The sequence below is a fragment of the Eschrichtius robustus genome, chromosome 3 (assembly GCF_028021215.1).
Source record: "Eschrichtius robustus isolate mEscRob2 chromosome 3, mEscRob2.pri, whole genome shotgun sequence".
Lineage (NCBI taxonomy): Eukaryota > Metazoa > Chordata > Mammalia > Artiodactyla > Eschrichtiidae > Eschrichtius > Eschrichtius robustus.
Genome location: NC_090826.1, coordinates 138,596,349 through 138,624,254, shown reverse-complemented (window position 1 = coordinate 138,624,254; position 27,906 = coordinate 138,596,349). Strand labels below are relative to the sequence as shown.

At 35.3% G+C, this 27,906-nt stretch overlaps 1 protein-coding gene across 3 annotated transcripts in view; it reads right to left on the bottom strand.

Moving 5' to 3' along the window:
* TDRD5 (tudor domain containing 5) overlaps nt 1–27,906 on the bottom strand; it is a 103,480-nt gene that overhangs the window by 39,151 nt on the left and 36,423 nt on the right. For all 3 annotated transcript variants that reach the window (XM_068538396.1, XM_068538398.1, XM_068538397.1), the window contains exons 5-9: nt 22,564–22,647; nt 21,324–21,380; nt 6,275–6,428; nt 3,697–3,905; nt 1,964–2,181 (exon numbers count right to left, since the gene is read on the bottom strand). In XM_068538396.1, coding sequence (XP_068394497.1) covers nt 1,964–2,181; nt 3,697–3,905; nt 6,275–6,428; nt 21,324–21,380; nt 22,564–22,647 — 722 coding nt within the window. The remainder of the gene's footprint in view (nt 1–1,963; nt 2,182–3,696; nt 3,906–6,274; nt 6,429–21,323; nt 21,381–22,563; nt 22,648–27,906) is intronic.

Sequence of the window (27,906 nt, the reverse complement as noted above, 5' to 3'; positions counted from 1 at the left end):
AAAAATCCTCACTTTTTCTGATTTGGTAATGTTTATTATTAATACCAACTAATTTTCTTTTTCTTGTCCAAATCCCTTCTCTTTATCAACAAACTTCTTCCAACAGAAACTAAGTGATTATTATGTAACATTATGCCAGGTGTTCTTGGGTGGGAGGTGAGTATATAATGTGGTAAAGTTAGAAAAAAACTTTTGCAGAGATACAAAGTAAATTATTCTTCTATGTGGCACCAATGTAAAAATCAGACATTTGTTGTACATGAATAAATCTAAAGTAACTGAAAATGTAAACATTTTACATAGTGTTTACTAACAAAGGACATGATTTTTCACTAGAGAAAAGATAATTTAGAGCAGTAGCTCTCTAAGTGTAGTTCACAAATCCCTGGGACCTTGATACCCTTTCAAAAAGTTCCTAAGATCAAAGCTATTTTAATATTTTAGTATTATTATAAAAATAGTTATTTGCCCTTTTCACTATGTTAATATTTGCATTGATGCTGTAAAAGCAAGGGTGGGTAAAATTCCCGGTGCCTTTGCTAAATCAAGGCAGTGGCATCCAACTGTACTAGTAAACATTTATTTTTCACTGCCATGCATTCACATTAAATAAAAAAGAAAGAAAAAAGAGGCTACTTTCACTTAAGAATGTCCTTGATAAAGCAATAAAAATTATTAAGTTTATTAAATCTCAACCACTATCTTTTCAATATTCTCTGTAACAAAATGCAAGTACAAGTAAAATACTTCCCAAGTTGTTTTAACGAAAAGCACTTTTGCATTTCAGCTGTGAACTGAATTAGCTGCTTTTTGTGTGTGTGTGGAGATTTATTTTTACTTGGAAGATGAACTAGACACTATTTTCATGGAACACCATTTTTGCTTGAAAGGTCACTCACAAACTATGTTTATTCAGACTTGGGTATTTGCCACACATTTTCTCAAAAATGAAGCAAGCTTGCCACTTCAAGGAAAACACTGACAGTATTTATTGTCAATGATAAAATTCAAAAGCTTTCAAATGAAAATTAGGATTTTGGCAATGCTGCATCCACCACCATAAACATGACAGTTTCCTAATACTTAATACTTTTCTGATGCAGTCAGTGATAATATTAATGAATGTGATTTTTTAAAGATATATTGTGTGATGAAACATGTCAACATCTGGAAGATCTATATAACTCAGTGAACCAGTATTTTCCAAAAGACCAATACATGATGTTTTAAAATCGTAGATGGTGGTAAAATTCAGGGCCAGTTCCACTGAGTCCACACTGAGAAGTTCCCTATGCTTACTTTAATGTTAAGCTACTGCTGTCTTGAAATTCTTAATACTTTTTAAACAAGGAGTCTTACATTTTAATTTTGCACTGGAGCCTGCAATTACATAGCTAGTCCTGGATCCATTCAAAGTGCAAAGGCAGAAAATGTATTTTAACATAGTAGAGTTTGAGAAGTTCAAATTCCACACTGAAACTAACTTCAAAAAACTACCACTTGTCAAGTTTCAGTATACTATCAAAGAGTATTCACAATTTTATGAAAAGGCTATTAAAATACTCCTTTTCCCAATTATGTATCTGTCAGAGGCCAGATGTTTTCATGTACTTCCACCAAAATAATGTATTTCAAGAAATTAAAGACAGAAGCAGATACTGAAATCCAACTTTCTTCTAGTAAGCCGGATATTAGAGATCTGCAAAAATGTAAAACAGTGCACTCTTCTAATTTTCATAAAAGTTATTTTTCATCAAATGTTATTTATATTCATAAAAATGAATTTATCATTATTTTTAAACAATATTTTAAATTTTTTACAGTTTTAATTTCTATATGATAAATATTGATAAACAAAAGTTCTCTTGGGTCCTTAATTTTTAAGAGCCCTGAGACCAAAATGTTTGAGAACTGACTTAGAATGAGATACATGAAAAATACATTGAAAACAACAGATTCCTACCGCATTTCAATCATCATGTCTTCAAGTAACTCTGATGAATCCCTGCTATAGATTCGGATGTAGAATTGACTAGGAGAGATGATATACTCCACAAAGACCCCCACGAGGGTACTGGTAACTAATGGGGGTAGTCTGCATAATTTCTTGTCCCGTACAGCATCAGGTGGGATATCATGATTTGCCATTGCCAAGTTGAGCTGTGATTTAATTTCTACTTGCTACAAGTTAAAAAAAAATCAAAGAAACCACTATAAATCTTTGAGTAACATTTCAAACTCTATGACAACGTTTCTTAAAATATATTTCATGAGTCACCTTTATCAGAATCACCTGGCAAATTATAAAAATGAAAATTCTTAGGCTTTAGCCCAGACTCACTCACTAGAAGTGAGGCCCACAATTATGCCTTCAAAAAAATTCCCTAGGTGATCCTTACCTACATTAAAATATTAAAAGTACTGTCTTACGATATTAGGTAAAGATTGAAAAGTGTGTCACACAACTGCCCTATGTAAAATTGAAAACATCGTACTTCAAATACTTAGGCTGAACTAAGAGTCTCATCCTACCCAATTCTACCAACAAAGGCAACTTTAAAGAATGGATTTAAAAAAAAAAAAAGAATGGATTAAATTTCAGGGCTTCCCTGGTGGCACAGTGGTTAAGAATTTGCCTGCCATTGCAGGGGACACGGGTTCAAGCCCTGGTCCGGGAAGATCTAACATGCCGCGGAGCAACTAAGCCCTTGCGCCACAACTAATACTTAATACTTTTAAGTGCTTAATACTTTTAAGGCTTAATACTGAGCCTGCGCTCTAGAGCCTGTGAGCCACAACTACTGAGCCCACGTGCCACAACTACTGAAGCCCGCGTGCCTAGAGCCTGTGCTCCGCAACAAGAAAAGCCACTGCAAGGAGAAGCCCGCGCACTGCAACGAAAAGTAGCCCCCGCTCGCCGCAACTAGAGAAAGCCCGCACGCAGTGACGAAGACCCAACACAGCCAAAAAAAAAATAAATAATTAAAATTTTTAAAAAAAGAATGGATTAAATTTCAGACTAGTCTTCCGATCAAAAATACGGTTTCTCAAACACTCTCATTCTCAAATATACTATGTTCCTTCAGGCCTTTCTATTGTCCTCTAGAAAATATAGCAGGCTCTCCAAACAAAATGTTTTCCTTCCATGAAAGAAGCCAGGTGTAAAGGGCAGAAGGCAAGAAGAGTAAGCAATTAATTCCTTAGTAACTACAAAATAAGTAATAGGAGATGAGAATACAAAAAGGGAGAAGTGTGTGTGGAGATATAATATGGAGAAAAACAATAAAAACACCCTCTAACTGAGGCTAGGTGCAGGGGCAACCTGCAGCAGTGCTGAGGCATACAGCTACAACAGAGCTCCTCAATTCTTCCCTCAAAAGCCCTGGAGGGTTGTGAAGCCTACTGAAACACATGGACAGAGAATCAGCAATGTTATCCTGAAACAACTGTCAAATCTTCGAAGCCAACTGAAAAGCCTGAAATGAGACTCAAGGAAAGCTAGTTATACAAAAGGCTGAAAACCAGAATAAATGCTGCATAAGGTGACTTCAGACCAAAGTTCTGGTCTAGCCTAAGAAATCATACATCTAGAAATAAGACTTTTCTCAAACAGAATTTTTGTCTAAAGAAACATTCATTCAGTTACTTTCCATAATGCTGAATCTCCAGGGCACAAAGCCATCAAACCTTACTCACCAGCTGTAAAGGCTTTACCACCAGATTAGGCTTCTTGCAAATCTTCTGTTCTGGCTCTTTGTGGTTTTTTGAAGGGTAATCCCGTGTAGTCTCCTTGATAACAGTAGTAGACAGTGAATTTCTAGGAGGACTGGACACACAAGCTTTGGCTTCTATTTTCTTATCTGATTGAACTAAACATGAATTTCTGACTGATGACACAGCTCCATCTGAAATGACCAATAGAGGAGCCTATGTATATCTATTAAAATAATTTGGAAACTGTTACTAAGCACATTCTATGTGCCAGGCACTGGGCAGATAATGATAGATGAGAGATATGAACCTGTCTTTGCAGACCTTTCAGTATGGAGAGATGTAAGGGAAGTTCCAGATAGGAACAAATCTTACGTTATTTATGTTGGGGGGGGGCAAGTCTGATAAGGTTTTTTTAACTTTGGTGAAAGGTTTTATTTTACAACATCCTGATTTCAATTTATTTCTTGTTCAGCTTTAGTTGTGAACATTCATTGTTGCTTAATGTACAACGTATGTGACTACTTAATAGTCCATAATACAATGCCTTAATTTTTAGGGAATTCCCAAACCAATCACATATTTTGACCATACAATCATACAAATTTACATGTGTATGATGATTATAGGAGGCTGACACATTAAAACAGACCCCAGATAGACATAAAACCATAGTGGCTCCTAAAGAAATAAACTAGTAACTGTACAAAGATATAGGTACAAGAATATTTATCACTGTATTTTTTATAATGATAAAAATATGGATACTCTCTACATGTCCATTGACAGGAGACTGGTTAAATAAACTATAATACAGTTACATAAAATAATTATATGTAGTCAAAAAGGAAGAAATAAACTTGTATATGCTGTTATAGAATATTACCTCTATGAAGTATAAAAAGCAAGGACTTATATAATGTTTATACAATACTGTTTTGTGGAAGAAAATTATACATATGATAGATAATTATAGAGAAGAGGTCCAGAGAAAAACCACTAAAACTATTACTACTAGTTACTACCTCTGCATTGCTGGAATTGTTTAAACAAGCAAATACTGCTTTTGTAATTTTTTTCTAAGTGCAGCTAGGCTCACATATACATTTTTAAAAGTCTGGAAGGCTATATAAAAATTCTAATGGCATTTTTGGTGGGAGTAAAATGAAGAGAAATATTCACTTTCAACTTTTTACTCATCTGTGCTATCTGAATTTTTTAGAATGAATGTAAGTTATTTTAATCAGAAAAATCAACAAAGATACATTTACATTTTTGTAAAAAAAAACCACACAGCTGTCCACTATAGCCACTTGTAGAAACTTATAAAAATATAAGTATCATATTGTACTATAGATGGCAAGACATTACCATTAAGGGAACTGAGGAAGGAGTACATGGGATCTCTCTGTATTCGTTCTTAATAACTGCAAGTGAACCTACAATAACCTCAATAAAAATTTCAAAAGAAAAAAACCACTAAGCCGGGCTTCCCTGGTGGCGCAGTGGTTGAGAATCTGCCTGCCAATGCAGGGGACACGGGTTCGAGCCCTGGTCCGGGAAGATCCCACATGCCGTGGAGCAACTAGGCCCGTGAGCCACAACTACTGAGCCTGCGCGTCTGGAGCCTGTGCTCCGCAACAAGAGAGGCCGCGATAGTGAGAGGCCCGCGCACCGCGATGAAGAGTGGCCCCTACTTGCCACAACTAGAGAAAGCCCTCGCACAGAAACGAAGACCCAACACAGCCATAAATAAATAGATTAATTAATTAATTAAAAAAAAAACACAACAAACTGGTGAATTTTTAAAAAAATAAAAATAAAAAAAATAAAATAAAATCAGATTCCTAGTTAAAAAAAAAAAAAAAAACCACTAAGCCGAACAAAAACAAAAGTCAAGTGCCCTAAATGCAATGTGATATCCTGGAGTAGATCCAGAAACAGAAAAAGAACAAAACTGATAAAATCGGAATAGAATCTGGAGTTTAGTAAATAGCAATGTACCAATGTTAATTCCTTAGTTTTGATAAATATATCATGGTAATGTAAGATGTTAAAATTAGGGGGAAACTGGAGGAAGGGCATATGAGAACTCTGTACTATCTTTGCAACTTTTCTATAAACCTAAAATTATCTCAAAATAAAATGTTATTTTTTTAAAATTACAACTGCTGAGTCTCAATGCACACCCATTTATTCTGAACGTCCATGTATTTCTAAGTACCTCCATATATTTCTAAACAGAGTTAAGAACCACTGAACTATCTAGTGCTTCCCCCTCAGAACACCATTTCAGGAAATTTATTTCTTCAGAATTATTAAAAAATCTGGACAATGAAGAAAGTAAACTTAAAAAACTCAGATTTTAATACAGTAACCTCATTGCAACATATATCACCAGAAAGGAGGTCATTATATACAAAACATTTTCAAGGCTAATGTGTGATCTGTTTGGTTGATGTGGTTACAATAACGCCTATTTACATAAGCAGTGCTCTCTTTTTCCTTGTTCTTACAGAGACAATTAAAAATCAGGTTTGCATCATATTGTAATTCAACTCACCAGGTGGTAGAGGCTTCATATCAGCATCAAACACCAGCAAGTCTTGTTCTCCTTCCCTGAACTCAACATGGAGAATGTCACTAAGAGCTCCAACAAGCTCGGTCGCATTTAAGAAGCCCAGTTTTTTGGGTGAAAGTTGCTCTTTAAAAATTACCTGTCACCAAAACAAAACCAAAAACAAACAAAAAAAACAAAACAAGAATATAACATATACAGGTGCCCATGGACAATGCTTTAATTTGGACTTAGCCAAACTAAATTTGTAAGGGTGAGTTAACTCAGGCATTACAACAAACCCTTGCTTCCATGCAAGTATAATACAAACCAAGAGACCTATAATCCCTCACCATAAACTTCTAGGCCAACTTCAAGTTCCTTTTAGAGCATATGTTAAATTGAAAAGAAAATTAAGGGACATTTTTACCTCTCATTTTTCACAATGTCTGATTATAAAGCAAAAAGTCTTTTTTAAAAAAGAGGGGAACACACAAAATACAAAAATCATAATAAAACTTGATATTTCTCTATTTTCAGAGAAAGAATATTCACTACCACTTTCCACATGCAATAAAATACTATTTTTAAACATTTCCTTAAAAATTTTGTTTATTATTTCACCCTGGAAGTTGGGATAAATAGGCAGGTGTCAATGTATTTCCTATAACTGTCTGATTTTCTCACCTTGGAAAAGAAGAAGAACTATACCAAATACAGATAGAAGAGACTATATATAAGATAGATAACAAATATGTTTGGTTTAAACTGCACAGTGAATTGGTAAGTTTGCCCTTGTTAATAAAGACGTCCCATTAAAATGTCTGAATTCTTAAACTTTTGTCTCCATAACCAAGGCAAAGCAGTTGTTGAGCTAACCGTAGTTCTTGCTCTCTTCCTCTTGACTAGGTGTTAGTAGGAAATAAATCCCTGCTCTGACTTAATCACCTTGGGGAAGATCAACAGGAACACAGAGGGCAAACAGTTCTAAAGGACTGACCCTTGACAAAGGGTGGGATTTCTGCAGTGCATACTTCTTGTTGGTGTAATGCTCTGAGACCCAACTCAACTCTTTACTGACTGCTCCCAGGACACTTGTAAAAACGGGGCCCAGCGTCAGTCAAGTCACGGTTTAAAAGGGTCATTAGTATCACATCTATAGCCAATCACAGATATCCCAAGAAAGAACTGGTAGAGGACAGAAGAAGGGTGGTGGTGAGTTAGATTTGGTACTTCTACTTACTTCTTTGTACATTACACATTATGACTTCTTTTCTTTTTATGTTCATTACTCTCTAACGGTTTCTTTACCTTCTCGGTAAGTGCCCAGTACTATGATGTGCAATTCAGCTGAACACACGACTAGGTTGGGAAGGATTCTTTTTAATGTAAGTTATCAATTTTTTGAATAAGTGATATTCAGAAGTTTTAAAAAGGTACACAGCAAAAACTAAGTCTCCAGCCCACTCCCATCCCTCAGTTGACCAGGAGATCACCTCCTTGGAGGTAACCATTACTACTAGTTTCTTGTGCAAACCATCACCAGCAGATTCTTGTGAATCTTTCCAGAAACTGTCAAAACTTGAACATGCATCATGCTTCAACATATTACACCTGTTGTATTTTTAATGAGTTAATACGGAGGTAATTCCAAATCCTTATATGAAACACAGTTGAGTAATCCTATCTCAGAAGCAGTTTCTTTTAGTAAGTTAGTTTGGTCCATCCATTGATATGTCCGATACACTGCCCTAGGTCCTTTGTTATGTTATCTTCTTTATATACTCCCAACCATAAGCAAGAAAGTAATTGGTGTATTTCTACTCCCACTCTCTTACTTCTCTTCCATCTCCAATCCATTTTGGTTGTTTTATTTTTTCCTTAGAGTTTATATTTATGCCTTCAAATATATGTATATATCCTATTACATGATTTCATTTCCTCATGGAGTAGATTTTGTAGATGATACACTCGTAGTGCAAACACTTTTTCTGCAAATTGGCAGCTGGACCCAGCGGCTTGATCAGACTCATGCTCCACCCCTATGACAACACTATTAGTGATGCCATGTTCTAAAAAGAGGTACATATAATGTCTGGTTGTCTTTTTTTTTTTTTTCTTGGTGTTGTTAAGAGCCATTACTGGTCGATGCCTGATGTACTATTTTATTGAGAGGCTTAACATAGTGATATTCTAATTCTATAAATTCTTTTTTGTTATTTAGTTGGAATATTTTATAGAGATATGCTCCCCTCATCTGCTATTTGGTTACACAGTCCTACCAGTTCATTCAGGAAAGTGAGGTAAGTGACTGGCTCTTTCTCTTTATTTACCATTTTCTAAGGTAATGAATTGGTTCTCTATCATCTTCCATGATAACCAATTAGTTTTTAATATCATATGAACTCATAGAATTAAACATATTTGATGGGCTTCAAACCACTGCAATTATTATCCTTATTGAAACCTGAAATAACACTTCACGTGGATTCCTAAGCCCTTCTAATGTGAACCTAGTCTTTAATAGTCCTTGCTGGTCTGGAATGGTAAGATGTTCCAGGTTCAATTTATGCAATTAGAAATCCTTGTACATACAATTAAAATTATCTCATAATTACCCCCATATATCCCATAATTATTAATATGCTCTATATCAGGGGTGCCCAACCCCCGGATGGCATACTGGTACTGGTCCACGGCCTGTTAGAACAGGGCCGCACAGCAGGAGGTTAGCAGCAGGCAAGCGAGAGAAGCTTCATCTGCTGCTCCCCACTGCTCACATTACCGCCTGAACCATGCCCACCCTCCATCTGTGGAAAAACTGTCTTCCACAAAACTGGTCCTTGGTGCCAAAAAGGTTGGGGACTGCTGCTCTATATCACATTACTCAATAGTCTCAAAAAAAACAGTACTCACATTACCATCACCAGTATAATTAATAAAAGCAGTTAACATTTTTTTCCTATGCTCACCCCTTCTCTTTCTACCATTTTGTGTAATTGTCCTTTATATTGTCAGAGTATATAGCCATTATATACTATATTCTCTTCTTTCTAACACTCATTTGGTCTTAGTTTTATAAGTGGCGCTCACGTTCAGTTCTTTTGTTGCTGTCCCTCAAGTGAATTTGGTTACCTGAAGTTCATTCTTCAGTAGACTCCTTGAGGTCTCATGGGAACAATGGTTCTTGAATTCTTGCATGGCAGCAATAGCTTGTCTAGTTCTGTATAGTTGAAAGTCAATTTTGCTAGCCATAAAATCCTTGGCTCACATTTTTTTTTCCTTGAGTGTTTAAAATATGTTATTTTTTAAATCCCTTTTCTTCTAAACATGAGAATGTTTAGAAGAACACTGAAAATGTTCTATAACCTAATTTTGTCTCCTTTATAAGTCACTTGTTCATTTGTTCAAAGGATTATTTTTTTCTTTAAGTCCAATAATTTGGTGTTTGTCATTCTGGGTTGATATTCTCAGGTGTGCAGTGTGTTCTTTCAATATATAATTTCAAGTCTTCTATTTCAGTAAAGTTCACTCAAATTATAGTTTTCAATATTTGTTCTGTTCCATCGTTGGTTTTATTTCATACGTTGGCTCTTCTCTGCCTGTTTTCAATGCCTGTTACTTTCGCTTCAATCTTTCTTGTTCATTTTTTCCTAGTATTTTCTTATGAAAATTTTTAAACACAGGAAAAGGTGAAAGACTTGGACAGTGAACATCCGCCACCTAGATTATATAATTATTAGTATTCTGCTATATTTCCTTTATCATCTATATAGCCATCTACCTACCAAACCATCTTACCTTTTTTAAGCATTTCAACACGAGCTGCAGACATCAGTACCCTTTACCCCAAAATATGTCAGTATGCACATAATTAACTGAGTTCAGTATCTGTTGGTTTTTTAAACATAAAATTTACATACACTGAAATGTATAAAACTTAAGTTTATCATTCAATTAGCTTTGATAAATGCACACTGTGTGCCGCAAACGCATATTTAAGATATAAAACATTTCCATCACTCAGCAAGTTCTTTCCCAGAGAAAAACAACTCTCTTTTTCCACCATAAATTAGCTTTGGCTATCCTAGCAATTCAAATAGAAGGTATCCTACACTGTATACTCTTCTGTTCAACAGCAAGCGTTTCTCAAATTCATCCATGTTGGTTCATCTATCTGTAGTTGATTTATTTTTAATGCTGAATAGTATTTCATTGTAAGAATATACCACAATTTCTTTATTCATTTTCGTACTAATGAATAATAGAGTTTTCTCCAGTTGTGGCTATTAAGCATAAAGCTGTTACAAATATTATTGTACAAGTCTTTTGGGGGGACATAGGCTTTGATTTCTCTTGAATTAATAATTCTGGATCAAAGAGTATAATTCTGGATCAAAGAGTAAATATACATTTATTTTATAACAAACTGTCAGAACATTTTCCAAAGTAGTACCATTTTATACTTGAACCAAAAATGTATGAGTTTACTAGCATTTGTGTTTATTAATCACTCATACATCTACACTTGTGAAGTGTCTGTTCAAACCTTTTTTTAATGGAGTTGCTCGGCTTTCTGTAATGGAGATACAGAAGGTTCTCTATGTATTCTGGATATGAGTCCTTTTTCAGATGTATGATTGTAAATATTTCTTCCCAGTCTGTGGTCTGCCTTTTAATTTTTAAATGGAGTCTCCTAAATAGTAAAATTTTGATAAAGTCTCATTATCAATTTTCTTTTAAACGATTATTGCTTTCTATGTCCTAAGAAACTCTTAAATATCCCCAGATTGTAAATAAAGTTTTCTTCTAGAAGCTTTAATTTTGAATTTTTCCCATTTATGTCTATGATATATCCCTAATTTTTGTACATGGTGTGAGGTTGGGGTTGAGATTTATTTTTTTCCCACATAAGTAGTTGTTCCACCATCATTTGTTGAAAAGATTTTCCTGTCCCCATTGAATTCCTTTGGCATCTCCATCAAAAATCACTTGAGTGCATAAGAACTGAACTCCTTATGTACTCTCATATATAACAAACTTATGGATTTGTCAGTATTTACAAATAGCCTACAAGAATTATGATGGGGACAATACTGGATCTATAGGTTAATAACAATACTAAGCTTCTTACCCATGAATGTTACAGCTCTCCATTTAGTCTTCTTTAATTTCTCTCAGCAACGTTAGTATTTTTCAGTACAGGTGTCTTATGTTTCTTTGTTAGACTTATTTTCAAGTAATTTGACACTATTGTAAATAGAATTTTAAAAATTTCATTTTCCAATTGTTTGCTGCCTCCATATGGAAATATAACAGATTTTTATATTAATCTATATTATATTATTTTTATTATTAATCCATATAATTAATATACAACTTTTTTATATTAACTTTGGGCTTAATAAATTCACTTATTTGTTCTAATAGCTTTTCATGGATTCCTTAGTACATTCTATGTAGGCAATCATGTTTTCTACAAATAATGACAATTTCACTACTTCAAGTTTTTGTGCCTATTTTTTTCTTATTTTATTACACTGTCTAGGACCTCCAGTACAACACTGAATTAAAGCCGTGTGAATGGACATGGTAGCCCTGATTTTAGGGGCAAAGTGTCCAGTGTTTTACTATTAAGTATGACAAGTATAGGTTTTTCATAGCTATCCTTTACCAGGTTGAGGAAGTTCTATTCTATTCCTATTTTTCTGAGAGTTTTGATTACAAATGGGTATTAAATTTTGGTAATTCTTTTTCTGCATCTAAAATGATCATATGATTTTCTTCCTTATTCTGTTAACATGGTGAATTATGTTAATTCCTTTTGAAATGTTACTCCAACCTTGTATTGCTGGGGGAAAATACCCTCTTGTTCACATATTGCTGGATTCAATTTACTATTATTTTGTAATATTTTTTATCCTATGTTATGATAAACATGATCTAATTGGGTTTTTTTGTAATGTCTATGTCAAGTTTTGGTAGCAAGAAAATGTATTCATAGAAAATACTCCCCAACTCATTCTATTTTATGAAAGAAACAATGTATGATTAATATAATTTCCTCCTTAAAAGTTTGACAGAATTCACCAATAAAACCATATGGGCCTGGAGTTTTTTCTTCTTCTCCCTTCTTTTGTGGAGAGGTGTTTTGCTTTCTTTTGTTTTTTTTAAATAACAAAAATCCATTTCTTGATACTTACAGGGATATTCAGATTTTCTATTTCATCTTGCCTCAGTTGGGTAATTTGTGTCTTTTGAGGAATTTGTCCATTCCATCTAAGTTGTCAAATGATAGGCACAGTTGTTCATAATATTTCCTTATTGTCCTTTTAGTATCTGTAGAATTTATAACAATATAACCTCTTTCCTGAAATTGGTGTTTGTGTCCTCTCTTTTTTTTTAATTTAACTAGTTAATGGTTTATCAATTTTGGTGATCTTACAAAGAATCAATATTTGACTTTGTTAATTGTTGCTATTTTATTAATGTCTATTCTTTTTTTTATTTTTTTATTTTTTTAATGCTATTCTTGTCTGCTTACATTCTTTTTATGTATGTATGTATGTATGTATGTATGGCTGTGTTGGGTCTTCATTTCTGTGCGAGGGCTTTCTCTAGTTGTGGCAAGCGGGGGCCACTCTTCATCGCGGTGCGGGGGCCACTCTTCATCGTGGTGCGCGGGCCTTTCCCTGTCGCGGCCTCTCGTTGCCGAGCACAGGCTCCAGACGCGCAGGCTCAGTAATTGTGGCTCACGGGCCGAGCTGCTCCGCGGCATGTGGGATCTTCCCAGGCCAGGGCTCGAACCCACGTCCCCTGCATTGGCAGGCAGATTCTCAACCACTGCGCCACCAGGGAAGCCCTTAATGTCTATTCTTGATTTTATTATTTCTTTTCTCCTATTATTTTGACTTTACTTTGCTCCTCCCTTTTCTAGACTTCTTAAGGTAGACCTTCAGGTCAATGATGATTTTATATCTTTCTTTTCTTCTAATTTAGGCATTTTAGAGCTACAAATTTCTCTTTGAGCACTGTTTTAGCTACATCTCACAATTTTTGACATGTTATATTTTCATTTTCAATTGGAAATATTTTCAAATTTCCCTTGTGATTCTGTCTTTAATAAGTCATTTAGCTACACTCAATATCCTGTAATAAATCATAATGCAAAAGAGTATGAAAAAGTACACATATATATGTATAACTGAATGACTTTGCTGTACACCCAGACACTAACACAACACTGTAAATCAACTATACTTCAATTTTAAAAAATAAGTTTTTTAGAAGAGAACTGTTTAATTTCCAAATTATCTGGAGGGTTAATTCTTAGGTAATTCATTGTATTGATTTGTAATTTAATTCCATCTTAAAGAACATACTCTGTAAGATTTCAGTATTTTGAAATTTGTTGAGACTTATTCCATGGCCAACTACATGGTCCATCCTGGCAAATGTTCCATGTGTACCTGAACAGAATGTGTATTCTGCATTTGTTGGGTACAGTGTTCTATAAAAGTCAAACAGATCATGATGGTAGACAGTGTGGTTCAGATTTTCTATGTCCTTATTCATTTTTTTTGACTATTTTATTAAATGCCAGAAAGAGAAAACCCCTATAATTGTGGAGTTAACTCATAATTAATTCTGTCAATTTTTAGATCATTTATCTTAAAGCATTATTAGGTGAATACACATTTGACTGTTGTGTCTTCCTAATTAACCGTTTATCCTTATGAAATATCCCTCTATCTCCGATAATACACTTTGCCTAGAATTCTGACTTTACCTGATTTTTTTTAGTCACTTCAATTCTTTTATGCTTACTGTATGTATGTATGATGTATCTTTTTCATCTTTTACTTTCAACCAATCTATCTTTTTACTAACAATGTATTTCATGTGGACAGCATTTAGTTGCATCTTTCTTTTTCATTCCATTTCGTAACTTCATTAATTGTAATATATACTCCACTACATTCCTGAAATTATTAATATAATTGGACTTACAGACACCATTTTTTAAATTGAAGTATAGTTGGTTTACAATATTGTGTTAGTTTCAGGTGTACAGCAAAATGATTCAGTTTAGGGCTTCCCTGGTGGCGCAGTGGTTGAGAATCTGCCTGCCAATGCAGGGGACACAGGTTCGAGCCCTGGTCTGGGAAGATCCCACATGCCGCGGAGCGACTGGGCCCGTGAGCCACAACTACTGAGCCTGCGCGTCTGGAGCCTGTGCTCCGCAACAAGAGAGGCCGCGATAGTGAGAGGCCCGCGCACCGCGATGAAGAGTGGCCCCCGCTTGCCACAACTAGAGAAAGCCCTCGCACAGAAACGAAGACCCAACACAGCCATAAATAAATAAACAAATAAATAAAAATTAAAAAAAAAAAAGATTCAGTTTATATACATATATATTTTTCAGATTCTTTTCCTTATAGGTTATTACAAGATATTGAATATAGTTTCCTGTGCTATACAGTAGGTCCTTGTTGTTTACCTATTTTACATATATTAGTGTGTGTCTGTTAATCCCAAACCCCTAATTTATCCCTCCCTCCCTTTCCCCTTTGTTAACCATAGTTTGTTTTCTATGTCTGCGAGTCTGTTTCTGATTTGTAAATAAGTTCATTTGTATCATTCTTTAGATCCCACATATAAGTGTTATCATACGATATTTGTCTTTCTCTGACTTACTTCACTTGGTATGATAACCTCCAGGTCCATCCATGTTACTGCAAATGGCATTATTTCGTTCTTTTTTATGGCTGAGTAATATTCCATTGTATATATATACCACATCTTCTTTATTCATCTGTTGATGGACACTTAGGTTGCTTCCATGTCTTGGCTATTGTAAACAGTGCTACAATGAACACTGGGGTGCATCTATCTTTTTGAATTATGATTTTCTCCAGATATATGCCCAGGAGTGGGATTGCTGGGTCATATGGTAGCTCCATTTTTAGTTTTTTAAGGAACCTCCATACTGTTTCTCAATAGTGGCTGCACCAATTTACATTCCCACCAACAGTGCAGGAGTGTTACCTTTTCTCCACACCCTCTCCAGCATTTATTTGTAGACTTTTTGATGATCGCCATTCTGACTGGTGTGAGGTGATCCCTTATTGCATTTGCATTCTCTAATAATTAGCAATGTTGAGCATCTTTTCATGTGTCTGTTGGCCCTCTGTATGTCTTCTTTGGAGAAATGTCTATTTAGGTTTTCTGCCCATTTTTTGATTGGGTTATTTTTTTTTTATAATGAGCTGTATGAGCTGTTTGTATATTTTGGAAACTGAGCTCTTGTTGTTCACATTGTTTGCAAATATTTTCTCCTATACAGCTAACATTTTTGCTATTTAATTTCTGCTAATCCCATTTGTATTTTGTTTCTCTCAAACTTTGTTCCTTTGTTGTCCTTCAAGCAAAACAGCTGAACAGTAAACCCCGTCTTCCTTTGAGTTTACTGAGTATTTTTATACAATTCCATTTTAATTTATCTATTGGCTTTATAGCTATAACTCTGCATTATTTATTGTTCTATACATCCTTAACTTTTCAGTCTTACTGTACTACTTCACATAAAACACAAGAACCTTGCAAACTATAGTTCCATGTACTGCCCCTCCACTCATTATGCCATGGTTTTCACAAATATTACGTCTACATGTTACAAACCCAATTATACAGTGTTACAATTTTTGCTTTAAACAGTCATATACTTAATTGATTTTTTAAAAAGTCTTTGATATATACCCACACATTTACCATTTCCTGTGCTCTTCAATCCTTCCTATAGATTCAAGTACAATCTGGCATCATTTCCTTCAGCCTGAAGAATATTCTTTAGAATTTCCTATAATGCAGGGCTGCTTACAATTAATTACCCATTTTTGATGATCTGAAAATACCTCTACTTTACCTTCATTCTTCAAAGTTCTTGAAAGATACTACCAAGATACTATACTACTGGAAATAAAAAATTGGGCAAAGAGTGGGGTTTTTTTGAAAACTGTAAAGATGTCATTCCACTGTCTTCTAGCCTTTACTGTTCCTAATGAGAGGTCAGCCATCATATTTAACATTGTTCCCCTCTATGGCAATGTGTCATTTTTCTTTAGTTGCATGATTTTCTAATTACTTTGAGTTTTCTGCAGTTTGACTAAGATGTGCCTATGTAAGATTTTCTTTGTATTCATTTTGTGGGCTTTTCTGGGCTTCTTAAATCTGTAAACTCTTTCATAAAATTTACAAAATTTTCAACCATTATTTTCTCAAGAATTTTTTCTCTTTTCATTTTTTCTCCTTACCATCTTTCTCTCATCACAATTACACATATGTTAGGCCACTTGGTATCGTCCCACAGGTCTCTCAGATTCTGCTTTTTTTTTTTTTTTTTGGCCACGCCACACGGCTCACAGTACCTCTCAGTTCCCCAACCAGGGACTGAACCTGGGCCACGGCAGTGAAAGCACCAAATCCTAACCACTATACCACCAGGGAACTCCTAGATTCTGCTTTTTAAAAAAATTTTTTTCATTTATTTTCTCTCTCTGTTCTTCAGATTGGATCATTTCTACCAATCTGTTCTGGGGTTCACTGATGCTTTCTTCTGCCATTTCCAATTTGTTCTTAAGACACTGCAGTGAATTTACTTCAGATATTTTATTTTCAACTCTAGAAAATCATTTGACTTTATAATTTCTTTTTCTCCACTGAGGTTTCTTATCTGTTCATTTAGTGTGAACATATATTGCTTTACACTCTTTTTAATGTGGTTTTAAGAATTCTTTAAAACGTTTTTGCTAACTTCAACATCTGCATCATCTCAGGATCAGTTTCCATTGATTATTTTTTCTCTTCACCAAGGGCCACATTTTGTTTCTTAAATCTATCCAGTAATTTTGGTTTGTATCCTGGACATCATAATATGTAAGCTGTAGAGACTGTGGAATCTTTTACAGTCCTTCTAAGAGTACTGCTTTTTGCTTAGTTTTAGCTGGGAGTTAACTTGACTAATCTTAAATTCTGACTCCCTGTTGTGGGCAACAGCTGAAATAGATTCAGTTCTTTTAGCCTTACTAGGCTGCTTTGAGTCTGCCCCAGGCATGTGTAGTTCAACAGTCAGAGATCTGAGCAGAATTTATGTGCAGAATTTGATGCTCCCTCTCTGCAGCTCTCTCCATCCTATGATTTCTCCCCTCATTTTTCAGCTGCTTATGTAGCTCCAAATCAGAAGCCAGTAAAACTTCTGATTTCTATCCAATCTCCAATTCCAAACAATGTATGGGGCCTGCCATCAGGCCAAAATCCAGGCAAATAAAAAGGTGCCATTCCCTCCTCCAGGTGCTGATTCCTTTCCAGTTTCTGCCTGCTTTTGGACAATTTCTAGTACCTTCAGAGAGTGATTTTGCATATTTTGTCCAGAACTTATAATAATTATCTTCAAGATTGTTCCAATATAGGCTACTCAGACATAATATTACCTTAATTTATTTGCATGCCTGAGTTTCTCACTAGATTTCAAAAACCTTAGTGACAGAGCCTTTTATGCCTGGATCCCCAGTGCCTCCCTCATTTATTTTGACTTTCAAAATGTTCCTCATTTTTACCTACTGTTTTTCTTAGGGCATAAGTTGTTATATTTTTTGCTCTTGTAATCCTTGAAGTTTAGTCTTCATTTCTGAAATGATTTTTCCTTTTATTTATAATTCTTCCCTGAGTACTGTTCACCTTATTTACAAATTTGTGTAATTCAGATTTATGTTGTTCTTTCATGTTTTGTATCACTTTCTTAGTATATATTTTTGAAAAAGTAGGTTTCAGTTTTGATCTTTATTAGGGACATGTCTTTCTGACATGCTTTTATTGTCAGTAGATACGTTATTCTGTTCCTTATTCTCTTTTTTTCTTAAGACAATGATGCAATTTGACCCTGATCCTCTTCGGTTGAAATTCGTTGAATTATGAAATTCATTTTCCTGACTTACAGGACATCATTCTGGATTGCTTTCTGCTTCACAGAGCTCCTCCTTCCATTGTTTTTATATACTGTTTAAAAATACAGTAGGTTAATTTTGAAATTTCCTGGCTCTTTTCCCTAATCCTACTTACATCTAAGACTTCTCTTGTTCTACTGTCCGTATCCTGCTCAATTTTTCATTAGTGTCTGTAAGGGAGCTCTGGCTGGTCAGTTTCAAGAATACACAGGAGCTATGGTGCTCCAGCCCTATTCAACTCTTACCATGAAACATTCTCTGCTATTAGATAAGTCAAAATATCATCCAGTTTCAGCTGCTGTTTTCAAAATGGCTTGCTGTACATTCTAGTGAATACCTGATGGCTATTTTGCAATTCTTTTGTCCCTAGGTCCATCAGACATTGGCTCTCTTGCTTCCCTGTTTTCTCCTGGCACAGACATTGATATTATGAGGCTCTTGTGGCTGCTGCTGATTACTCTCCAGCAATTATTCATGGGAGATATATTATCCGATTTTGTTATAAATATTGTCTATGGATTTTTTGTTTTGCTATCTAGTTTCTCTGACTGTTGTTACGTGGCACTTCAGGAAGATCCAAAAACTATGCTGTCACTGCACTATCTTCCCTTCAATTAGCAATTTAACAAAGGATCTTGAAAGAATGGCAGACTGGTGCCCAGGTATTTCAAGAGGACAAATCACACAGGTAGCTTTTATAACATGTTGGATAAATAAAGGGTTAGTAAGTGTTACTACAAGTTAGAATAAAGGTTAAATTAAATCTATACTTATTATATATTTCTAATAATAATGTTGAATTTCTGCCGAAGTCTTTTTACTAAGAAGGGCAAAGAGCTTCCCTGTAACATTAAAAGGTTTGTTTTACAGACTCACAGACTTAGAGAATGAACTTATGGTTAGCAAGGGGGAAGGTGGGGCGGGGGAAGGACAGATTGGGAGTTTGGGATTGACATGTACACACTGCTATATTTAAAACAGATAACCAACAAGGACCTACTGAATAGCACAGGGAACTCTGCTCAGTATTCTGTAATAACCTAAATGGGAAAAGAATTTGAAAAAGAATAGATACATGTATATGTATAACTGAATCACATTGCTGCACACCGGAAACTAACACAACATTGTTAATCAACTATACTCCAATATAAAAACAAATCCTATTAAAAAAAAAAGGTTTATTTTAATTTCTCCAAGATTGTTGACTTTTAATCTTAACTCCATGAATTTTTATTACAGGAAGCTACTTTTGCTAAAATGTTAGTTGTATAAAACTATTCACTTTGAGTTGTGAATCTGGCATAGGAAGTTTATTTTTACCCATAAATTTTGTGACAATTAAATCATATTCCATTACTTTATTACTCTATTTTACACTTTATTCTTTTTAGTTATTTATTTTTGGCTGTTGGGTCTTCATTGCTGCGTGTGGGCTTTCTCTAGTTGTGGCGAGTGGGGGCTACTCTTCGTTGCGGTATGCGGTCTTCTCATTGTGGTGGCTTCTCTTGTTGCACTGCATGGGCTCTAGGCGCAGAGGCTTCAGTAGTTGTGGCACACAGGCTCAGTAGTTGTGGCTCGCAAGCTCTAGAGCGCAGGCTCAGTAGCTGTGGCGCGTGGGCTTAGTTGCTCTGAGGCATGTGGGATCTTCCCGGCCCAGGGCTCGAACCCATGTCCCCTGAATTGGCAGGCAGATTCTTAACCACTGAGCCACCAGGGAAGTCCCTACACTTTATTCTGTAATTTCATTTTTAGATAAGTGACTTGACTTGTTAATCCAAAAAACATCAAGACTCTTTGTTTTAGCTTTCTCTCATGGGCCTATTTGAAATAAACTTTTTGGCTCTAAAAGATTCATTTCTTTAAATTCACAATGTGAAATTAAGTTTTCTCCATCACTGAGGGATGATATGCATCTTTTCTAAGTTTTCTTTTTTTTAGTCTACTATGAGTTTTAACAGTTATCGAACAATTACTATGTGGCAGGCACTGTTCTAATTACTTTATTTTAAGCCATTTAAACTTGACAAAACTCTATAAAGTAGGTAATATTATTCTGACTTCACATATCATCTATGAAATAGCACATAGAGGTGATGTATCTTAACCATTATGCTATGTAGTATCTCACAACATCCGTGTTCATATGTACAAATATGTGATAGTGTTCATGACATAGTAGTTAAGAGTTAGGATAGTGAAGCCAGACTGCCAGGGTTTCAAATCCTGGCTCCACCCATTATTGGCTACCTGACCCTTAGGCAAGTTACTTTTCTGTGCCTCACTCTGTTGTGAAAACAAATGAACTGCTATAAGAAAGGCATTCCAAATAGAGACTGGCACACCTAACCATTTTTAAAACTTGGGTATATGGCAGTATCTGAATTATCATTTTGCAATGTGATTTTTTTTCACTAAAACATAATTGTTCCAAAAATGATTCATGTTGCATGGATGAAATCTAGTTCATTTATTTTATCTGCTACATATTACTCCATTGTATAAATGTCAATCTCAATTTATTTATCCATTCTCCTACTGATAGCCATTTAATTTGTTTCCAGTTTTTTACTATGCTGCAATGTGCGTGTCATATGTATGTCTTCATGTGCACATGTTTAAGAGTTTCTCTAAAGTGTATCTGTAGAAGTATTAATAGAACTCCTGAATCATCAGGGGTGCATATCCTCAAGTAAAGTGATATTGCCAAAATGCTCTCCAAAGGGGTTTTGTCCCACAAGCAGTGTATGAGTTATTCTGTTTCTCCATATCCCCACTGACACTTAGTATTATCAGACATGAAAAATAACTTTTATTCTAATAATATAACAATAGTGGTAAAAATATTCTTCCTATGCATAATGAAGTATTTATTAAGAATCAGATTCTTAACTCTTTTAGTAAAGAAGAGGCCACCAAAATGCAAAGCAAGATGTTTAAGTTCTAGAGCATAGACTTGGAGGATCCAAGGAGTAGCAACAAAATTTCTATCAATCATGAGAAACATAAGCAAGCCATAAAAAAACATGGTTGGTGAAAAAGAAAACACTCACCTCAAACTCTCCAAGAAGTTTAGAAATAAGTAAACCCTCTGGAAACCTGGATACAACCTAATAAATAGAAAATTGAAATACAATATAAACAGACACCACTGGAATGCTGGGTGACAAAATATCAAAATAAGAAAGTATAAATTTAAATAGTAACAAGGCAAAAATAACATTATTATTGAGTGAATTAATTAAAGTCACAGTATTGTTTTAAAAATCAGTTTCCAGGTTTTTAAAAAATATTTATTTATTTGCCTGCACCGGGTCTTAGTTGCAGCATGCGGGATCTTTTTAGTTGAGTCATGAGGGATTTTTAGATGTGGCATGCGGCATCTTTTAGTTGTGGCATGTGAGCTTTTAGTTGTGGCATGCAGGATCTAGTTCTCTGACTAGGGACTGAACTCAGGTCCCCTGCATTGGGAGTGCAAAGTCTTAACCACTGGACCACCAGGGAAGTCCCAGTTTCCAGTTTTAAAAAAAGTTATAACAACCAAAAAAGGCAGTGAATTCCAACATTTCCAGAGTTGAGAAATCATTCTTGCATAATACTGCAATGCCACAACTCCCCAGAAATTCCTATACATAGTTCTTTAGCTCAGCTAACATAATTAGTTTTAGCTCACATAAAATAAATATTCTATGGCATAATTTCAAGCATTCTAAATGGCAGAAAAGAAATACAATGCACACTATAGAAAATGTTGGAAAACATAGTTAAGCAAAGATAGTAGCCATTGTTGTCCATATGCACATAAAAATACCTTTACTGAATATGAAAATAAGGTCATTACTTCTCCAGCTTTTTAGTATCATATCACAGACCCATATCAGTAAATATAGATCAACATGTTTCCTAGTGAAACTGAGCAGGACCCTGTTGGGGCCCAGGGCTCGAACCCGTGTCCCTTGCATTGGCAGGCAGATTCTCAACCACTGTGCCACCAGGGAAGCCCAAGATCTTTAACTTTTAACAATGATTTATTGGGGTGAGGGGAAGAAAAGAGAATTTTTGGAGGAACTTATATTTTCTAAATAATTTTGAGAACACTAAAAATGTTTAGAGTATGAAATTTATTTTTTTCTAATCTTAAAAGATTAGCCACTCCATTTGTAATATATTTGAAGAGATCAGTAATAAACATAAAACTAAAATATTTGTAGGCAAATTAAAATTAACCACAAATGATACCCAAATGTATAATCAATTATTCTTATCCATTTCCCAGAAACAGCAAACACTTACAAATTTTATCTTATGTTTTAGCTCTGGATTGATAGTCCCTCCAGGTCCAGTTTGTGCAATAACTGATTTGAAGGTATTCTCCAACTATGAAAAAAAGCGGAAAAAATTTTCAAGTTAGTCAAAAAAAAAAAATAGTCAAAGATAAATCTGAACAGTATTAAAGGAAACATCTATCAAAGGAAACGTATGTCAATCAAATGGAAGAATAGTGTTCCTAAGAGGCACTGTAACATTTCATACCCTATAAAATACACTTAGAGTTGATGGACTCTTTTTTTTAATATATTTTTTAAAAATTTTATTGGGCTATAGTTGATTTACAATGTTGTGTTACTTTCTGCTGTACAGCAAAGTGAGTCAGTTATACATATACATATATCCATTCTTTTTTAGAGTCTTTGCCCATATAGGTCATTACAGAGTACTGAGTAGAGTTCCCTGTGCTATACAGTAGGCCCTTATTTGTTATCTATTTTATATAGAGTAGTGTGTATATGTCAATCCCAATCTCCCATTTATCCCTTCCCCACTTCCCCCCTGGTAACCATAAGACTGTTTTCTACATCTGTAACTCTATTTCTGTTTTGTAAATAAGTTCATTTGTACCACTTTTTTAGATTCCACATATAAGCAATATCATATGATATTTGTCCTTTTCTGTCTGACTTACTTCACTCAGTATGACAATCTCTAGGTCCATCCATGTTGCTGCAAATGGTATTATTTCACTCTCTCTCTTTTTTAACATACAGACTTTTTAATGTAGAAAGGTTTGAGGGTTTTTTCTTTGTTTGTTTTGGTTTTTTTTTTTTGGCCACGCAGCTTGTGAGATCTTAGTTCCCTGACCAGGGATCGATTCTGGGCCCTCAGCAGTGAAAGAGGGGAGTCCTAACCACTGGACCACCACGGAATTCCCTCGTCCTTTTTTATGTAGTTGGACTCTTTATAAAACTAAACACTGAAAATTTCCAGGATAATTAACATTCTCTATAACAATTAGATTGAGTCTTCAATTACAAAATCCCATACTTTTTTTTTTTTATGCTTTTATTTATTTATTTTTGACTGCATTGGCTCTTCACTGCTGCGCACGGGCTCTCTCTACCTGTGGTGAGTGGGGGTTACTCTTCATTGCAGCGCACGGGCTTATATGGTGGCTTCTCTTGTTGTGGAGCACAGGCTCTAGGCATGTGGGCTTCAGCAGTTGTGGCTCGCAGGCTCTAGAGCGCAGGCTCAGTAGTTGTGGCGCACGGGCTTAGTTGCCCCGTGGCATGTGGGATCTTCCCAGACCAGGACTCGAACCCCTGTCCCCTGCACTGGCAGGTGGATTCTTAACCACGGCGCCACCAGGGAAGCCCCCAAATCCCATACTTCTACCCAGTAAAGATTTTTGTTACTAATTTTCTTCTGTTTATAAAATTATTCAATGTTTATTAAACACATCATTTAATGCAGGTTAGAGATGGGATGGTGGAAGGTCCCTGGGAGCCAGGAATGAGAGTGAGCCAGGGCACCGGTAGAATGTCTTGCCTTAAGGAGACAAGAAGGAGAGCTCTGCTGTTGTAATAGAAATGAAGAAGGACCAGTAGGGATACAGAAAGGCTCTGTAAATGTGGGGTCAGCAGGTGGAGAGAGTTACTATCTGATAGCTTCAGTATTCTCTGTGAGTTCAGAAGCAAGGCCCACTCCTGAGAACAGCAGGAAAGGAAAGGGAGCTCAGATAGCTGAGAAAGTGGAAAAATAAAGTTGAGGAAAAAAATGGATGATTATCTAAACTCAACAGGTAGGCGGTAAAGATAGGCGAGGCCTGAGTTAAGATAGCAGGGGTCAGAGGATTTTAGTAGAGAGAAGCCAAAGGCATAGAGAGGCCCCAGTATGGTAAAAAGATGATGCATGGGAATAACTGAAAAAATAAGTTGGAAGCACAGGAGGTTAGGAGTAGAGAGTATCATGGAACATATCCAGACACCAAGGTCCAGTGAAGAGCCATGGAGTGGAAACCTGAAGTAGAATGAAAGGGTGGGAGGGAGACACAAGAGGGAGGAGATATGGGGATATATGTATACATATAGCTGATTCACTTTGTTATAAAGCAGAAACTAACACACCATTGTAAAGCAATTATACTCCAATAAAGATGTCAAAAAAAAAAAACAGGTGAATAAAATTTAACAGGAAAGCAAATAATAAAATTCAGGATATTTTAAAAATTATAAAAAGAATGAAAGATCATGGAGTTATATTTAGAGCTGATAAGTAAATGTAAAAAATATACATTAGAAAAAACACAAAGATATAAAGAAAAATACAAATCACCTAAAATCCTATCACAAAGACATAATCACTATTAATTTTTTCCTTCTAAACTTTTTATTTTTTAATATTTCTTCATATTACCACTTGGCCTGTCATTACTTACAAACTGTGTGACCTTTTAGGTTTCAGTTTCTTCATATGAAAAACGAAGACAATCTCATTATCTCCTAAGGCTGACATGAAAGTAGGATCTGAGAAGGGGGAATTAGATTCCTAAGATTATATCACTAACTTTCACAAAATGCCTCAGCCCTTGGTCTTAGGTTCTTTACATTTCTTCTGGATCTGCCATGAGAATTCCCTAAAGCTCTCCCCGTGAACAATGGGAGAACCTAAAGATAATTGATTTTTCACATCCCAACATGCTCCCACCATTTGAAGATTCAATACAACAACTTATTACAGTAAGTCCCCTACATACAAACGAGTTCCATTCCAAGAGCACGTTTATAAGTCCAAGTTGTTCGTTAAGTCCAACAAAGTTAGCCTAGGTACTATATAGTACTGTACTGTAATAGGTTTTTAATACTTTTCATACAAATAATACATAAAAAACAAACACAAAAAAATAAAGAAAACATTTTTAATCTTACAGTACAGTACCTCAAAAAGTACAGTAGTACAATACAACAGCTGGCATACAGGGGCTGGCATAGAGTGAACAGGCAAGAAGAGTTACTGACTGGAGGAGGGAAAGGAGGTGGGAGACGGCAGAGCTGAAGGATTGTCAGTAATAGGAGACAGAGGGCAAGCTGCAATTTCACTCACGCCGGATGCTGATGGAATGCACGTTCGCATCTTTGAAAGTTCACAACTTGAAGGTTCGTTTGTAGGGGGCTTACTGTAAATTATCACTGTGCTATGTGTTTCAGGGGACCAAAAAAGGGTCACTTTTCACAGCTACACAAAAATTCACCAATTTTGATACTTTTTTTTTTTAAATGCACGTTGATATGACAGCTGTCACAATACAATCAAACAAAATTGTTTCAAATGAAGCTAAAGACAACTAGGTGCTACTAGAGCCATCTTATGGAAAAAACCGAACGAACTTTTTAGCCAACCCAATATTTGCCAAGCCTGGGTTAAGATGTCAAAATGATAGGCTCTTAGCTAGGAACAGAATGCATCTCAAGAAGATAAGAAAAAAATGTTTTTTGCCTCAAGCTAGATGAGTAAATTAAGCCGACTTTAAACTGAATGCGGTGAGGGAGATTTTTTAAAGTCCAAGTAATCCTGGGAATATCTAGATTAGTAGGTAAGTAGATAAGTAGAAGGTAAAAGTTATAATGTTTCAGGGAAAGTAGGAGTGGGAGATAATCAGTGATTGACATGAAGAAAGTAATCAAGAGGAGACCCTGATTTCAACAATGCTTTAGTGTCAGATGCCTACACACCAAACAGAAAAAATGGACAATAAATCAAGCTAACAAAAGATCACAAATAGGGGCATAAATAAAGATGGAAAGTAACCCACTATATATATATGCCATATTCAGATAGGAGCCTACAGAACCAGAGAAGGGGCAGAGAAGAGCTTTTAATCAAAAAGATATACTCCTCAGAAAAATGGATGAAGATATGAATAGGCAATTGATTAAAAACTAACACTAGCTAGCCAATAAAACATGAAGTTCAACCTCTAATAAACAGACATTAATAGTCAGATATAGTTATTTGCCTATCAAATTGGAATATTTTTACAATAATGCTCATTTATTCATTTAACAAATATGTACTGAACACAAACTATGTGCTTCACATTGTACTCAGCACTGAATATACAGGGGTAAATAAACTAGGTATGATCACTGCCCTCATGGAACTTGCAGTCTAGTGATGGGAGACCAACATGAGACAGTCATATAATTACATAATTACAACTATGATGAACATTATGAAAAACCCACAGAGTGTCATGATAGAATACTATGCCTGAAAGTGTTAGGAAAGCAACGTGAGATCTAACTTAGACTAGGGTTGGTGAGGAGGGAGAGGTCAGGGGAGGGTGTTCTGAAGAAGTGCCCATTTATACTGAGTACTAGCAAAGGTACAAGGAAAGAAGCACATATACATGCATCTTCTGTGAGTGTTAACTGAAACAACTTTTATGGAGGACAACCTAACTACATACATGATAAGCTATAAAAGTACACATTCCTTTAGATGTAGTGATTGCTCCTCTAGAATTTTATCCTGTGGAGTAACAGAGATACCTGTAAATTTGAGCAAGATTTTCATCAATAAGGTTATGTTTAATTGCAAAAATAGCAACAGCCTAAATCCCCAAGTTTATGTGGAATCTAGAAAAATGGTACAGATGAACCAGTTTGCAAGGCAGAAATAGAGACACAGACATAGAGAACAAACGTACGGACACCAAGGGGGGAAAGAGGGGGTGGGATGAATTGGGAGATTGGGATTGACATATATACACTAATATGTATAAAATAGATAACTAATGAGAACCTGCTGTATAGCATAGGGTTTCTACTTTGTTGTACAGTAGAAACCAATACAACATTGTAAAACAACTATACTCCAATAAAAAAAATTAAAAAAAAATCCCCAAGTTAAAAAATTATGGCATATCCATAGTGCCATTAAAAATTATGTTGCATTATAATATTTAACAATGTGGGATGTTCATAATTCATAATTCTGACTAAAAAAAGCAAGTCACAAACCTGAACCAGAATGATGCTAAATTTTATTTTTTTAAAAAAGAAAAAGTCAACTTTTCTGGGTGATAAAAGAATATGTGATTTTAATTTTCTTCTGTGCTTTCCTGTCTTTCAAATCTTTTGCAATCTATCTGTATTACTTTTGTAATAAGAGAAAAATTTTAAAAACATAGACACCTGGGTGATATTTAGAAACATGAGGGTGGAAGCATTTTGGAAGGAAGATACATGAAGCTAAAAGCAGAAAGGAACAGAAGTTACATCTTAGAGGAATATACAGCAGACCTTTTGGCCATATGGTAAAACATTAATACATTTCTGATAAAGATCACAAAACTGGCAC